Raw genomic sequence first — 17240 nt, 5'->3', positions numbered from 1 at the left:
CATCGACATCTGGAATTCCAGCAAAACCAGGGCGGCCACTTACACTCGTTGATTATGAGTCAGATTCATCTCTTGAAAGTGACACAGATGACGTATGCTGTGTGTGTAAGAAAAGTAGTCCACCTGCATTGAGGAAGGATGTTTCGGTTGTTTTTGTGAAATGGGGTGAATGTAGTGTATGTGCACATTGGGTACATCTGAGCTTCTGCACTGATGTACGTATCTTGAGGCGAGATAGCTTCTTCAGGTGTCCCCATTGCGCAGAAGAATGAATGAACATGAACAGTTATTTGAATATTGAGAATTAAAATTAGACACTGCTTGAACATAACTGTGATATTTATTTTATTGGATGTCTTAAATTCCATATGTTCTAATTGTTATATACGTTATTGATTGTTACTTTGAATGGTATGTCAGATCTTTATGTTTATTCATGTTAAATTTAATATTAGTGTCGTTTAACCTATTTACCGCGAGTCAACCGCGAGGGAAAATAAACAACACTGGCGGACAGTGGTGTTGTTTTTGTTGATACCGCAGTTAAAATTGAAGGATTTTCGCCATAAAAAGGCTATTTTCCAATGAAGTTAAGTCATATATATTTGCCTTATAAATTATTTATCTGATATTTGAAGATGGTTTCTAGACGCATATGAATATTCCTTAAGTACCGCGACTCACCCGGGTTGCAGGCTATAATCAAAGTTACCCCACCCACTCAGTTTACAAAGAGAGCGATGCACCCATCAGTGCTGTCAGATTTCATGGTTAAAAGAAATCAATAAATTTCAGATATTAACACATAAACTTTTCTTGAAACCAATCCACCAATTATGTATTTGTTTCACAACTTTACCTCATCTGTATCTCGCAGCGGAATCTCTATTGCCGCCATGCTGAAAAAATACTGCCACTTTTGTTTCCCTGCATTTCAGTCGGTTACTGGAAATACCGGATTCTACCGGATTTTACCCAAATCTACCGAATTCTAACAGAATCTAGCCAAAGTTAATATTTGGATCTGCGGTTCCTTTTATATAGACTATTTAAATAGATAGCAATTGCATACATACAAAGTTTTATTGAGTCTATTATGTGTTTTAAGAATTGTGTTCACACGCAAAAATTACTCCAGCACTATAAGCACTAAATTACTTATCTCAGTGATATTTTCTGCGTAAACCATACTTCAAATAAATAATATAGCAAGTGGCAGTTAAATATATATACATGTATAAATTTGATTACAAGGTAGTGAGTGAATTAAATGGTTTATTGGCTACTTGCCTCCGTTTCTGGTAGTTATAACACTTTTGTGTGCATTACAGTTTTTCTTCCTAGTGACCGTGACTTTTGGAAGCCGCCATTAGAGACTTGTTTTGAAGTATGCATACAGGTATTTTGATTCATTTTACAGATTTCCTGTTCTTATCCTTGTTTATTTTCAGACAAAACAGAAGCCTCCCCAACCTCCCAAGGCCCGCTGTTCGTCCAAATAGTATCTAGCCTGGAAATGTTCATATTTATGGTTGCTTACTGAAATTTAACAAGTGGCATATTCCACAGAAATGTATTCGTACTTCATCATTGATGTATGTATTTTGCTTCTCTCACTATCAAATGACATAGAGACAAATCCCGGCCCGACTACCCATGTGGTTAATGTGGTATTGAAGTTTTTGAAAATGATTTACCCATACAGTGTGACACATGTTCTCACTGGTTCCATATAAATTGTCAGAATGTTGATACCAATACATACAATGACCTTGTAGCATTAGATGAGTCTTTTTCGTGTGTATGCTCTTTATGTGATTGCCATAAGTTTTCGAGTGGCTCATTGCACTCGTTGTCGTCTCTCTCTTCCCATAACAGTTTTGAACCACTAAATGATGTTACACAGACCAGACGGACTAAAACGCAGACGGCCTCCAAGCCTTGGACTCAGAAAAAACCTTTAAATAGTACCCAAAATTAAAAGTTATACGTGTAAACTTTCAGTCCATAGCAAATAAAAAAGCTGAATTCTATGCCTTATTAGATAATCATAAACCGGATATTGTTGTAGGTACGGAATTCTGGTTGACCGAAGATCATAAAGACTGTGAAATTTCCCCAAAGTTTTTTAGGTTACACCCCCTTCAGAGAAGACTGAAGCAGCATCGGTGGAGGAGTTTTTATTTTGGTGAAAGACACAATTTTGGCAACTGAACAGAAGCAGCTAAAAACTAACTGTGACATACTCTGGATTAAAATTCATTTAACCTCATGTAAACCTTTATATATTGCAGCATACTATCGACCAAAAGAAGCTGATGTGCAAAGTTCGGAAGAATTTAGGAAATCCCTACAGCTAACTGCCAACCTGGAAGGAAAGTTTTGGATACTCGGAGATTACCACAAGTTCTCCTGGGATACAGAACACAGACCCACAATAAAACATGGATGTAGTAATGTTAAACTTTATGATGACTTTATTGACTTGCTTGCAGATTTTAACCTTACTCAAATGGTGACTGAAAACACAAGAGGAAACAACATCTTTGACCTTTTCCTGACCTCTTATCATACTCTTGTTCACTCTGTAAAAACTTTTCCAGGTATTTCAGACCATGATATTGTATCTTTTATTTCAGATCTAAAACCTAAAATAACAAAACAGAAACCCAGGGTTGTACCGCTGTATAAAAATGCAGTCTGGGAATCTTTAAAACCCACATGCAAGGAGTGAGTGACAGGGTGTTTGAAAAAGGTGAAAGTACCTCGGCAGAAGAACTTTGGTCAATTTTTTCAGATGAGATATCAACTGGTATTAAACAATTTATTCCCTCAAAAACTATAGGTACAAGAAGATCATTACCATGGATTACCCAACCGGTAAAACGACTAATGAGAAAAAGAGATCAACTTAATTTCAGACTCAAAAACAATGGAGCACTTAAGACCAGGAAAATGTTCCTCAATATTAAAAACCTTATCAAACCAAATACCAAAACTGCTTATAATAAATATGCCGAGTCCATTTTAGGCATTGAAGACCCTGACGCTCAAGAAAACAGATGCAACTTTAATTCAAAGAAACTATATACTCTCTTTAAAAAGTCCAAACAAGACGCTCAAGGTATTTCTACTCTTTTTGACAATGTTTCAGGAAAATCATCTTCTATGAATCAAGAAAAGGCAAATGTTTTGAACCAACAGTTCCAATACGTTTTCACACCTATGTCACCATTACCCTTTCTCAATCATGTCTCTCTTTTTTCAGAAATCTTAATGAAATTTCATCTTCATCTTTCAGAAAATTTCCAACAATGCCAAAGATCACAGTCAGTGTCAATGGGGTGCAGAAGTTGATATCCAATCTTAAACCAAACAAGGCAGCAGGTCCCGACAACATCAAACCTCTTGTTCTAAAAGAATTAAGTTCACAAATTTCTCCAATAATAACACTCCTGTTTCAGAAATCCTTGAACTCCAGAATTCTCCCAAAAGTATGGATATCTGCAAATGTAATACCGCTGTACAAGAAAGGAAACAAAGAAGACCCAGCAAATTACAGACCTATCTCTCTAACCTATATTTTATGTAAATCCTTAGACCATATAGTTTCCTCAAATCTTTCAGCTCACTTCAATAAATATAACATACTTTTTGACTTACAGCATGGCTTCAGGGAAAAGCGTTCCTGCGAAACACAACTTCTACAACTCATTGATGACCTGGCACGAAATATGACATCTGGACAACAAACTGATCTAATATTGCTTGATTTCAGCAAAGCGTTCGACAAAGTGAACAATCTTAAACTGCTTTTCAAATTACAGGAACATGGTGTGGATAAAGATACTCTCTCATGGACCAAATCATTCCTTAAAGGTCGTAATCAACGTGTTGCTCTAGATGGAGAATTATCATCCGAGGTACCAGTGACATCTGGGGTACCACAAGGGTCTGTGCTTGGTCCGTTGCTTTTTCTTCTCTATATAAATGACTTACCTAAATCTATTACTTCTCAAGTTCGCGGGCTTTGGTTGGGCGGGCTTTGGGCGGGCGGGCGGACGGACGGACGTACGTACGTACGGACGGACGGACGGACAGACAGACAGACAGACCTACAGACAGACAGACAGACAGACAGACAGACAGATACCAGTAGATAGTAATTGACAATTTTGTAAAATAAATTATGCACATGTCCGAAGTGTATTGTGTACATTATAACATGTTTTATATTTTATCTATTTTCAAAGATTAAAGATGTCTATTTTGTCATATGTAAATGAATAAAAATTAAGCACATTAATGTTGGGGAAGTAAATAATCGAAGCGTGATACGTGGTATTGTAACGGAAGACACCCATGTATTACCGGTAATTGGAAGTACATGTTAATACATGACGTTTGTTAAAGTGTCACATATTCTGAAAATATCATGTTTGATAATGCACAAACTATAAATAATGTAACATTTTCACACCTTCGAAATCATTTGTCTACTTAGCGTGCTTATAATTCATTAAATTGCGATTTTGCATCATCACGTGGACATTTTATCACGAGGGCGTTCGTCCCAATTGTTGAATAGCAACAAATCAGAACAATAGGGCGCTGTCTATTAGCCGATGAATTACGACAATGCGCATTCTATTAAGATTCTCACATTATTTTATTGCATGCATATTTCTAGGATATGTTCCTGTTTTGCACGATTACCGGTAAATTGACAAAGTAAGTGAAACGTGAATCATGTTAACTCTACATATAAAGTTTTAATTTATATTACGCAATGTTGCTGCATTTATGGACATACGAGTTCTTTATAAGTAATTGAAACTGACAATTCACTTGTACACTTCACCCTGATTTTAATGGAAAATAGCTTTAAAGCGAGACTATACGATTTGTATATGTGTTAAATTGTAATATATTGATAAAAATATGTTACAATAACAAAAAATAGGCAAGAAAAATGATACATTGAAGACGAATTTCATAAAATGCAGCAAATACAAATTAGTGCCCCGAGCCGATTGTGACGAAGATATTTCGTACATATTTTCCTACAATAACCGAAGCGTTCGTCTTTTTAGTAAGTGTTCGTGTGTCGTATGAATAGATATCGTTGCAGGAATTTAAAATGAACCGTTAAAATAAATTTAGCTTCACATCGTACATGCATGATATACATGCTGGCGAATTCGACTGTACAGACATTTTATATAAATTCATAAATATTTCACAAACTCGTATAGTCTCGCTTTAATAATTCTAGATTAATTATAATTCTATAGCAGAAAATAAAATTCTTATTATTAAATGAAATGAATTGTATTGTAAATATACCGAAGTAAGAGATCTATTTAAGGCGATTATCAATTATTAAATTTAACTTCCATATTTTTATATTCAATGAAAATTATTAATTTTGCTATATTACAATGTGTTTTTTAACTTAAAAAAAGATATTACAAACATACATAAAAATCACCATAAATGAACAGTTGGTACATGAATTTTGCTCAAACGAGGAAAAAAAGTAAGATTGCTTATTTGATTAATACTTTGATAGTGGATTGAGAGACAACCTTTACTTTTGAAAGTTATTGTGCTAATCAAGTTTTTATTAAAATTTTATCTAAGCCGAATTTTTAACGAGTGGCATAATCTGAGCGCAATTTGAAGATGAACACATTACAATGTTACACACCAAATATTAAACATTAATTTTACTGCTGCTGGTCTAATTAAAGTCCAGTATGGGTGTGTGTAGTGCGTGCATAAGCTCGCGTGTGTAGATTTTGAGACAGGTCGTTCCAACTTGGGTCTTAAATTGTCCGGTGTGAAGCACCTAGTTATCGGCACCTCGACATAACGTTTTACCCAAAAGAAGACTGGTATATAACGCAATCAAACACAAACGCATAATAAAGTCAGCATATTAACTGAAGACAACAAATCCAGGATAAAACACGATTATCACGATTGAACTCGATATCAGAAAAGTTCGGATACAATACCACGATAAGATCACATATATAGGACATGGTCTTTGCCAGGTTGCGGATCATGATGCAGCATTGTTCTTGGGATCTTTACACATCTTAATAGAACGTGATATTTCTCGGGAATGCGATTCACCGTGATGACAACATTGTGAAGGTACGATTCCATACATTTTGTGGCGCTTTGTTGCGATGCAATAAGATCTTATATGATAATTTATAAACTCTCCAATCAAAAACAGTATTACAAATGTTTGTTGAACAAAAGTGCGTTTCTACTTGACTTATCTAGATATAACGCAATTTAAAATATACGGACAGTTACTTGTAGTCTGAAATATCAGAAAGACAGAAACACGGGCATATGGACCATTAGACGGACTAAGAGACAGGCCGATACACAGACGGGCAGTCATACAGAAGGACCGATGTATAGACAGACATAAAGATTGATAGATAGACAGACATATAATGAACAGACAGACAGACCGACGGAATGACAAACGGTCAGACAAAGAGTCGGGAAGAAAAACGGAGAAACAGTGAAAAACACCAGATAGGGAGACGGAGAGAAATACGTGAGCCGGGAAGACAGATCAGTGACGGCCAGACTCATAGTCGAGCAAACGGATCGAGAGACACACAGGCACAACAAGAGACGGAAAACAGATCGACAGACAGCCTGACCACTGTATAGAAAGACAGACCATGAGACGGATAGACAGAGAAACGGACAGACAAACATATTGAGAGACGGACAGGCCGACAGAGGCGTAGAAACAGACAGACCGAGAGACGGAGAAACAGAGAGACCGAGAAACGGAGAAACAGATAGATCCATACAGGCAAACTGCGAGACAGACGTACATAATGACTCAGACACACCGAGTGAGAAACCGACAAGAACAGATCGAGAGACAAAAAGACAGACTGATATAGACAGAGAGACTGCCAGATAAACCAAGAGACAGACAAGGAGACGTACATACATACAATATGTATTGTTTTTAATTTGTCAATTTACATTAACGTGAAAAGGCCCCTTTTATGTAATTATTCATGTAACGACATAATATTACATATCGTTACTATAAAAAGTAACAAAATTACATCGCGAGCTGGCCGTTATTCGTATCTAGCGGGCCAATATAAATGATATTGTTCCTCTTATGCCTTTGTTGCAAATAATCCGGTCTCCGGCCGCTGTGTCCGATCTCCAGGCAACGGGAAGACTGGAAACGTCGGAGCCATACCTCTGTCACAAACATACACTGATCACCGTCCGATCAGCGGACGACGTATTTTTCCGCTGATCGGGCTTTCGGATTAATTTTAAATCTCACAAAAAATTACCCGACAAAGGGCGCGGAAAGGAATCGAGTTGAGATCGAAAAAAGATCGGATGATCAACGCACAGCTATTGCCTGGCGTGCGCCCGACATCGGATTTATTGTAATATTTAATAGAGAGCGCCGTCCGGCGTCCGTCGGGCATCGTGCGGAGGCCCTCCGCCAATCAGACGGTCGCCGACCGATGAATTACCCCTGGGAAATAGATTTCCTTTTGCCGATATAGTTCAATGAACCCGATATCGGGCGATCGGTTGGCGATTACCGTGCGTCGATCGTCCGATGTTGTTTCGATCTCAACTCGATTTCTTCCCGGTTAACGTCCCTCCATGGATACCGTATCTGCAACACATCTGACACGGCCTTTAACAGACACAACAGTCAGTAAAATCAAGCGGCACCGATTGCCTTCCTGCCAAGCGCTCGGCAGTAAAGATGTTCATTAGTAATGGTGGATCATAAGCCAAAGTAGCCAGCCATAATCGCGAAGATATGCACATGTACAAGTTTTTCATTTTAATTTGCAAGTGCATTCACATATTTGTCCGTTTGTGCACTTGTTTTGGAGATAAGTCGAACGTTTCACAGAAAGCGGAATGCATGCATATCCAATCGAGTGCAACACAACGAGGAAATGAAGCGATTGTTTAATCGTGTAAATAATGACTGGAGCGTAATGAAATGATACCATATCTTATCAAATTCGTCAAACGGATGAAAGTGCAAGAACAAATAATTGTGTACAGCGTTGAAACAAGTATTTGACTACTGTCATATTTTCGCCATACTTGATTAGGATATTCCGTTCAAAAGCGGTAATATAAGATTTAATAATTCTGATGTTGTTGTTTTCCTGTTGCTAGTATATGGATTACCATATATTGCCATTCTATCAAAAGACTATCGCGAATAAAAAATATATTTCCTTATTATGTTTCTCGTGTTTCACGTTTCGTGTATGTATAATGATTAAACTCACACGCGTCATGACGTTAATATTTTACGTTTAAACCGATCACGTCAAATGACGCGACGTTAAATGACCCTACGTAAACGTTGGTTACAACGTCAAAGTAAAAATCGAGATAAAGCAGTATGCACTATATTGTCAACATAAAGGATCTTGCATGAGTGGTCGTTTTGTATTGAATTTATTAAACGAGTTATCTTAATAAAGATAACAAGAGGGCCATGATGGCCCTGAATCGCTCACCTGACTCATTAAGATCAGATGAAAACTATGACCTCTATTGTCTACACAATGTTTTTCTATGATTTGACCTAGTGACCTAGTTCCTGACTCTAGATGACCCAAATACAATCCCAATCCAGATTTCATCAAGATAAACATTCTGACCACAGTTCATAAATATTGGATGAAAACTGTGATCTCTAATGTCTACACAAGGTTTTTCTATTATTTGACCTAGTGACCTAGTTTTTGACCCCAGATGACCCAAATAAAATCCCAACCCAGATTTCATCAAGATAAACATTCTGACCAAATTTCATAAAGATTGGATGAAAACTGTGACCTCTATTGTCTACAGAAGGTTGTTCTATTATTTTACCTAGTGACCTTGTTTTTGACCCCAGATGACCCAAATACAATCCCAAACCGGATTTCATCAAGATAAACATTTTGACCAAATTTCATCAAGATTGAATGCAAACTGTGACCTCTACTGTCTACACAAACAAATTGTTGACGGACGGACGCACGGACACACGCAGGCACGCACAACGGACGCCGGACATCACACGATCACATAAGCTCACCGTGTCACTTCATGACAGGTGACCTAAAAATATGTGTCGGAGATAAACATGAACAGTTGTGGTTAAAATCCCATAGAAACAAGGGCTGTTTGTAAAACATGCATGCCCCCCTATATGGGCTATAAGTTGTAGTAGAAGCCATTGTGTGAATACGTTTTTTGTCACTGTGAATGGTGGTGGTGGTGGTGGTGGTGGTGGTGGTGGTGGTGGTGGTGGTGGTGGTGGTGGTGGTGTAGTAGAAGTAGTAGTAGTAGTAGTAGTAGTAGTAGTAGTAGTAGTAGTAGTAGTAGTAGTAGTAGTAGTAGTAGTAGTAGTAGTAATAGTAGTTGTAGTAGTAGTAGTAGTAGTAGTAGTAGTAGTAGTAGAAGTAGTAGTAGTAGTAGTAGTAGAAGTAGTAGTAGTAGTAGAAGTAGTAGTAGTAGTAGTAGTAGTAGTAGTAGTAGAAGTAGTAGTAGTAGTAGTAGTAGTAGTAGTAGTAGTAGTAGTAGTAGTGGTAGTAGTGGTAGTAGTAGTAGTAGTAGTAGTGGTAAAAGTAGTAGTAGTAGTGGCAGTAGTAGTAGAAGTAGTAATAGTAGACGTGGTGGTGGTGGTGGTGGTGGTGGTGGTGGTGGTGGTGGTGGTGGTGGTGGTGGTGGTGGTGGTGGTGGTGGTGGTGGTGGTGGTGGTGGTGGTGGTGGTGGTGGTGGTTGTCGTGGTGGTGGTGGTGGTGGTAGTAGTAGTACTACTAGTAGTAGTAGTAGTAGAAGTAGTAGTAGTAGTAGTAGTAGTAGTAGTAGTAGAAGTAGTAGTAGTAGTAGTAGTAGTAGTAGTAGTAGTAGTAGTAGTAGTAGTAGTAGTAGTAGTAGTAGTAGTAGTAGAAGTAGTAGCGGTAGTAGTAGTAGTAGAAGTAGTAGTAGTAGTAGTAGTAGTAGTAGAAGTAGTAATAGTAGTAGTAGTAGTAGTAGTAGTAGTTGTAGTAGCAGTAGCAGTAGCAGAAGCAGTAGCAGCATTACAAGACCAATACTTAAGAATGATCAAATGGGAAAAGGTAACCTAGCACTGGCAGTAAATATGGGGCTCATTTACAGGTCAGATTTGGAATCTCTGCTGTAAAATGAGATTTTGAATGAATTAAAGGGAGGCAAATCTGTAATAAAAAGAACATGCATAAACCGTAGTTGTTTCCCTTGTTTGAACCATGCTAAATCCTTACAAGTTTGGAAAGAATTGGATGAAAAATTTGGACTTTATTGCATAAACACCATTTTCTCAATTCAAGGGGAGGTAATTCTGTACTTCATGGACCAATAATGCTCATTTTTTGTAGGGTTCGTGTCCTCATTGATATAAAGACACTGTGCAAATTTGGAAAGGATCGGACAAAAAATGTGGAAGATTTTTGAAAGTTTTCACAAAATAGGCAAAAACGAATAAACATGCAAAGTTCAACGAGCTCCTGTGGCCATGTTTTTTAACGAATCAAATTTCTTTGAACAACTTTTTCAGGGGAGCCTTCAAAGGTCATCCCTGTGAATTTTTTTGAAAATCTGATGAGCGGTTTCTGACAAGAAGATTTTTTAAGGTTTTTACCATATATGGTCATGGCGGCCATCTTGGTTATGTGATCAAATTTTTTTTAACAATTCTTTTGTCCCATGACCTAGGGATGCTCCACATGAAATTTAGTTGAAATTGGCTCAATGGTTTAGTAGAAGAAGATGTTTACAAATTGTTTACAGACAGACAGACGGACGGACGGAACGACGCCGGACGCTGAGTGATCACAATAGCTCACCCCGAGCTATCGCTCAGGTGAGCTAAAAACGAGGCTTGCCGAGTTTTTATCTTTATTTAGATGACGAGTTTAATAAATTCAATACAAAATGATCACGAATCTAAGATTCTTTGTATAACATGACCAACACGTTTTCTTTTTATTTTATGCTCTTTTCACCTTTTTATTCACATTGTAAAGGAGTTAAATGAAGAAATTTGCTGGTATAATGACGTCATTTCGTCACAAAAATGACGTCATTTCACAATTATATAACTAGTGTAATAACAGCCATGTAATAAACAAAAATTGAGCATTACGTTATTTCACTCCTGGAGCGTAGGTCATGTTATAATGGTAAATATTATTGTTTTAAGTTGCTTTATAGTATCAATATACAATTGTTTTGTTGAGTAACATTTAAAAAATTGTAGTCCATTTATAAAACCAAGTTTTGAAAAAAAAAGTGATGCTAAATATATCTGGAAAGAGTTTTCTGTGTTTAAATATTTTGTTCTATACAAATTATTACAATTAAATACTGTTTATGATTAAGCGTAAAACGTTATTGAACTACATTGTTTTATCCGAAAGTTTGATATATATTCAAGCTAAAAATAATAAGAACACATTTTTATGGAACATTTGTTTCAGCATTTAAACTGACATACTTTTTTACAAATGCGTGGCTATTGGCAGAAAAGTTCATTGGCCAATCATTGATATCAATTGACCGCCCTGATTTTGAAATCCGTTAATAAACAGCAGTTTATTTCGGTTTGGTGTATATAGATTTTCAATTCCGATATAAGTTAAGGTTTGCGTAAAATATAAGGTAAATGTACGCCAATTCATAAAAAATGTGTGTATTACAGGTAAACAATTAATGCACACACACTACAGAACATACTTCGCAGCAAGTATAACACCAATGAAGAGCTTCACACCGAAGGCATATTTGTGGCCCGACAAGGCGGCACTATAAAAGCAAATGGTCTGTTCAGTATTGGGATTGGTGAGAGGTTCGTAATCGTCGCCGGCATCAATCCCCGAGGACCGGATATCGACTACAAATCGGTGTCTCTCAGTCCGGTAGGTTTGCTCAGTGTCACGTACACAAATGCCAGCATGATTGTAACAATCTCCAGTCCGCTCAAAGGCAAGAATTCCATTCAGTTATGCAGCAGTAGCAAGACCGCCGCTATATGGGATGGTTTCACCACAGCCATTGATTACCATGCGTCTGAAATTAAGCGACGACATTTGGTGCAGCGCGTCACTTAGTGCGTCATCATCATCATCATACACCTCTGTGAATGCAGAACAAGAATATACATATGAGAGGGGCTTCAAAGGCCTGAACCTTCTCAATTACAGATTCTGTCTCATAAAAAGGTTTCTTACGGCAGATAGAAGTTTTAGCTTTATTTCATTGCCCGATATAGTATGTGGACCAACCGATGCCAAGGACGCGGCGTGCCGTCAGCATGTTAAGAGAGGTCACAGTTTGGACTGTGTCGACGTGTCTTTTGAAAGCCTCATTAACGATAATGATACCAACCGAAATGCAGCAATTCAACAGGAAAACATTACTGCGCCCGAAACAGTTATTGGGCAAAATTTCGGGCAATTAAACGACGAGCGACGGACGGATATGTCAAGAAAGCAGCCCAGTTTATTTGAGAGGTTCCTGCGCTTCTTTACCTGCTGTATAGGCAAGCGTTGATTTTTGTTGAATGAATCTATGATATTTTACTCGAGAAATCAATTTTCACATTTTTGTTTATAGCAATAAATTCATTGCATGAAAAAAGTAGATTTTGTTTGTTTTATTATGAAAATGTGTGAGTTCTTATGATTGTATATTGAGAAGAACAGGTCTCGGGCAAATAGTAGCACTAACATTAAACCTTACGGACTTGGACTACGTGGCCCCGTAATATCAACTATCTGACGAGAAACCTTATTTACGACTGTATTTTAGTGTTACTGATACCATGGTCATTAATAGAATAACAGAAATAAACAAATTTCTTTTGTTACTTAAAACAACTTATCTTCAAAACTTGTATCGTAAATTTGATTTGTCTGACGATATTTAGTAAGACAGGCTCCTGAAAAATCTAGTACCAGACAAAACATGGTTTACCACACGTTGTTGTTGTTTGTTACATGGAACATGTCTGGATGTAAAGAGCTTTAGGAGCATCGCAGTCATCTACAACCCGAATGCCCAGGCTTGGATCGATCTACGCTGGCCGCATTTGGAACACCGGTAAGACCAATTTTCGAATGACGCGGTCTTTAACAATCTAATTGCTTCTTGTGAAAAGAACAAATAAACACGATACTTTTCGATAGAAAATTGAAGACCGACTGTGTTATTAACGCAAACTGTCGGTAGCTTATTTTGGCTTTCAGGAACAATCTCCAGACATACTGACCGTGTACGTCACACATGTGTGATAAGATGTTGCCTAAAATAAGTGATGTGGCCACTGTTTGGAGGTTATTCTCTCAAATCAGCTGTTGATAAAGTTCATTTAAGGTGTAAAGCTGGGTAAGACAGATACGCCGATAAACTAATAATATATAAGTTTATTCCTCTGTTCATATTTTTCTTAAATCCTAAACTATAAATGCGATCGAACGTAGGCAAAAGATAAATAAATATGTTATATACAGATGTAATGTAAATATGTGCCAATGATTAAGCAACATAAATGTTGTCCTGCAAGGTTGCCATTCAGTTCCTTTTCGTGAAGAAGAATTGAAATCTCGCCAAGAAGACGATCTCTTCGCCCACTTAATCACGTTTCTTATCGTTTAAAAAACCTAGAAAAGTTAAAACCACAGTGACGTCTATGCTAAAAGAAAACGCGATAATATTTTACATTAAATCTATTTTGACGGACGTTTTTATCAACTAAAGCACTGGTGAAATAGTTATGTGGCAAGTATTTATTATGAAGATGCAAAAACTAATAGTTTTTATTCAATAAATAGCATTAACTATCTATAACGGGTATTACTGTAAGTTAAATACGCTCTCAGCAGGGTGCAGGATCACAATACTTTTTGGGGTTCCACCCTTGAAATTTAATGGATTTTTTACACGACGGTAAGTGTAGCTTTATTTCAAATAACTTTGTTTAAAAAGTTTTCTTAAAAAATTCAACTAGTGCATAAAAGACAGATGTGTATGCTTCTTACGGCAATGTGAAACACATCATAATTACTGTATTTAATAAGCACGTGTAATTGTTAAAGTATTCCATTTTACTGTATTTATTGTACACGGCTATGTTGTACTCAACGTGAAAGTTTGTCAACGATTTCAGACGTATTCGAGGATTTATTCTTATATCTTAAGATATCGACACAAAATGCAAGAAAAAAACTGTCTTTTATGAACTAAAGATTTTTGCAAATGTAATTCAATAACTTGATATATTTGTAAAAATAATGTTATTTAACGGCTTGATTACATTCTGTCCAGCCCGTGTGTAAATCCCTGAGAACCCCGTTGATTCTGCACCCTGTTAGACTTGATTGTGTTTTATGTCTAAAGCACTATAGCTATGAAACAAAAATATGTATTGTTCCGCAATTTGTTAGTTTTATAGAAAAACTGCTGACGACAACTCGAACCATGGGGAGAAGTTTAACAACAAAGTTATTGTACAGAACTTAGATATCCGAATGTTCCTTGTGCCTCTCCAATTCCCGGAACCGAGAGTTAATAATTTTGGTCTAAAATCGAGGCAATCTATAGCCGAACTGCACTGTATACTTTATGTATCGCTATATTAAGTATTGGACATGATTTGCACTTTGTTTTACTTCAATTGACAACTCCATTAGCGCGGCCAGTTTGCTCGAAAGAAGTCCGAAAACAAAATGGCGCCTACATTATACCAGAGCTGGTTTTTGCAATAAAAAGCCGGTTGGGTCCAGATTGGACCGAGGTACTGCGGGCTAAAGAGCACTGGGCGGAGCACAATGGAACAGATCTTCAATTGCAGAATCATGATTGAGAAACACCAGCAACACCCACGTGAGCTCTTTCTCAATTCAATCGACTTTAAGAAAGCTTTCGACCGCGTGCCCTATGGCATGTAATGAGAGGATTCAACATTATTGACAAAGGACTAATGCAGGTCATTAAAAAAAACTATGAAAATGCCAGCAGCGCAGTACTTCCCAACAGACAGCTTGGGGACTTCTTTAGGACATCAATGGACTTCCGTCAGGGATGGCTTCTCTCTAACGTCCTGTTCAACTTTTTCCTTGAGAAAAGTATACAGGAGACTCTCAATAAACACACCTCTATCTCCATCGGTGGAAGACCCATCTCCAACTTGTGATTTGCTGATGACATTGATTTCAAGATCTCACCACCAGGCTGATGAAAGAGCAGGGTCATATTGGTTTGGAGGTCAGCACTAAGAAGTCAAAGATCATGGTGAACAGCACGACCAACACCAGTGCATTCACCATGAACGCCGAGAAGCAAAAGAAATATTAAACAGCTTCAAGTACGTGGACGCAACTCTGTCCAAGTATGGTACCATTACCGCAGCGATGGTTTTTGTTATCGGACCTCATGTCCTTTCGTCTTTCGCCTGGGCTGAGAACAAAATCGGGAATTTCGGTACCCGCTTCGCGTCAGAAAGCGTGTATTACTTAACCGAAATCCCAAATAAACCGCCATTTCAAAAACACATGGAAACAATGTTTTGTAAATATTTTCGTAAATGACATCGTTGAATACTTTTGTAGAATTGTTCTTTATTACTTAAACCGCCATAACACCTAGTAACATAGTTTATTTATTTGAGTTGGTGTCTGTAGCTATAGGGTTTCATGCTTCGAGGTTATATGTACAGTTTGTCCTATATCCTGCTCATGTAAAGCTAGTACCGAAAAGAGACCAATGCAACACTATCATTTCAATAAAAAATATACTTGATAATACTTACCTGGGACGGAAATGCTTCTTATCTACATCATCAAATGTGTTAAGCATATTCACACGAAAAAAATACTGTTTTACAAAAATACTTGATGAATTGATCTCTGAAAGCTTAAAACACAGTACACAATATGTAAGAAATAAATTGCATTTTCAAGTTATTTAAATACATTACCAATGCGAAATCATATTCATACTTCATGTTCTGGTCACTAACTGTATAGTAATCGGCTTAAATGTTAGCCTGTCTTTGTATGTACTTGACCCTTTAGCATGAGATATTGTTCTGAAAACAATTCAACTCTCCATTTATCGATAATTGGAGAGTAGCGGAATGGGTCGAACGTGGGTATCCGACGATTAATGCGAGGTTGTTTTAGACTTATTGGGCGAAGAAAACGATATTCCTTGACAAGTGCGTGCTCAATATCAGACTGTTCAAGAAGTTGTCTGTGTATAAGGGCTCAATGTATTGTTTAATAGACTTTTTAAACTTGTTTTATAGACCTAGAGACCGACCAGAGACACCGAGGGATGGACAGACGGACAAGCAGAGACGGACAGACAGGCACCAAATAGCAAAAGGACCGATCTACTGACATAACGGCCGATGAACAGATAGACAAACCCAGGGAATAAAAGTTAAACAGACAGACGGACAGACAAACATAGAGACGGTAAGACATACAGACTGAGTAAAGACATAAAAATCGATTGACAGAAAACCGAGAGACAGAAAGATTAACCGAGAGATGGACAGATATACTGATAAACTGACAGACAAGACAGACCGAGATTGGCAGACCGAAAGGCAAAAAGACAGATCGACAGATAGATAGACACTACGAGATACGGAAAATCAAACAGATGGACATACAAACACCTTGACAGTCAGACGGGCACGCTGGCAGGAAGGCCGACCGGCAGACAGATAGATAGCCACCACGAGAGACGGAAAGACAGACTCAGATAGACAGACACACACTTTTGTTGTGTACGATTCGACAGGAGCTCGAAAAAAAGAATGGTTATACTCTAACCTTTCAGATGTGTCAAATTACACGGTGAAGATTTACTACTATAGTATCTGCCAGACAAGCATTCTACCATAAGATATTTAGAATCTGTAAACCAGTAAACACCATTTAATTGTCAAAATTATTTAAAATGGTGACCGTTAAATATAATTTCTGTAACTTATGTATACATTAAAAAGGTAATAACACACACGTAAATATAGTACAGATGTATATCAAAAGCTTTGTAAATAGGTCAAACAGTTTTAATGAACATGTCGTAGTTTATGTTATATTTTGGTGTGTTTGAATGTTTTTGTTGTGTAATTTTAAGTCCATAATAAATTAAAAGATAATTTAATA

General features: G+C 37.3%; 2 protein-coding genes across 2 annotated transcripts in view; one reads left to right on the top strand and one right to left on the bottom strand.

Annotated features, from left to right (window-relative positions):
• Window positions 1-975, bottom strand: part of LOC127841526 (RNA polymerase-associated protein CTR9 homolog) — a 73344-nt gene extending 72369 nt beyond the window's left edge. The window contains exon 1 of the mRNA XM_052370401.1: window positions 860-975. Coding sequence (XP_052226361.1) covers window positions 860-898 — 39 coding nt within the window. The 5' untranslated portion in view covers window positions 899-975. The remainder of the gene's footprint in view (window positions 1-859) is intronic.
• LOC127841555 (nose resistant to fluoxetine protein 6-like) overlaps window positions 1-17240 on the top strand; it is a 370059-nt gene that overhangs the window by 330694 nt on the left and 22125 nt on the right. The window lies entirely within an intron of this gene.

This window comes from Dreissena polymorpha, chromosome 1 (genome assembly GCF_020536995.1).
Source record: "Dreissena polymorpha isolate Duluth1 chromosome 1, UMN_Dpol_1.0, whole genome shotgun sequence".
NCBI lineage: Eukaryota > Metazoa > Mollusca > Bivalvia > Myida > Dreissenidae > Dreissena > Dreissena polymorpha.
The sequence above is the reverse complement of the archived record's forward strand: the minus strand, read 5'-3'. Positions and strand labels throughout refer to the sequence as shown.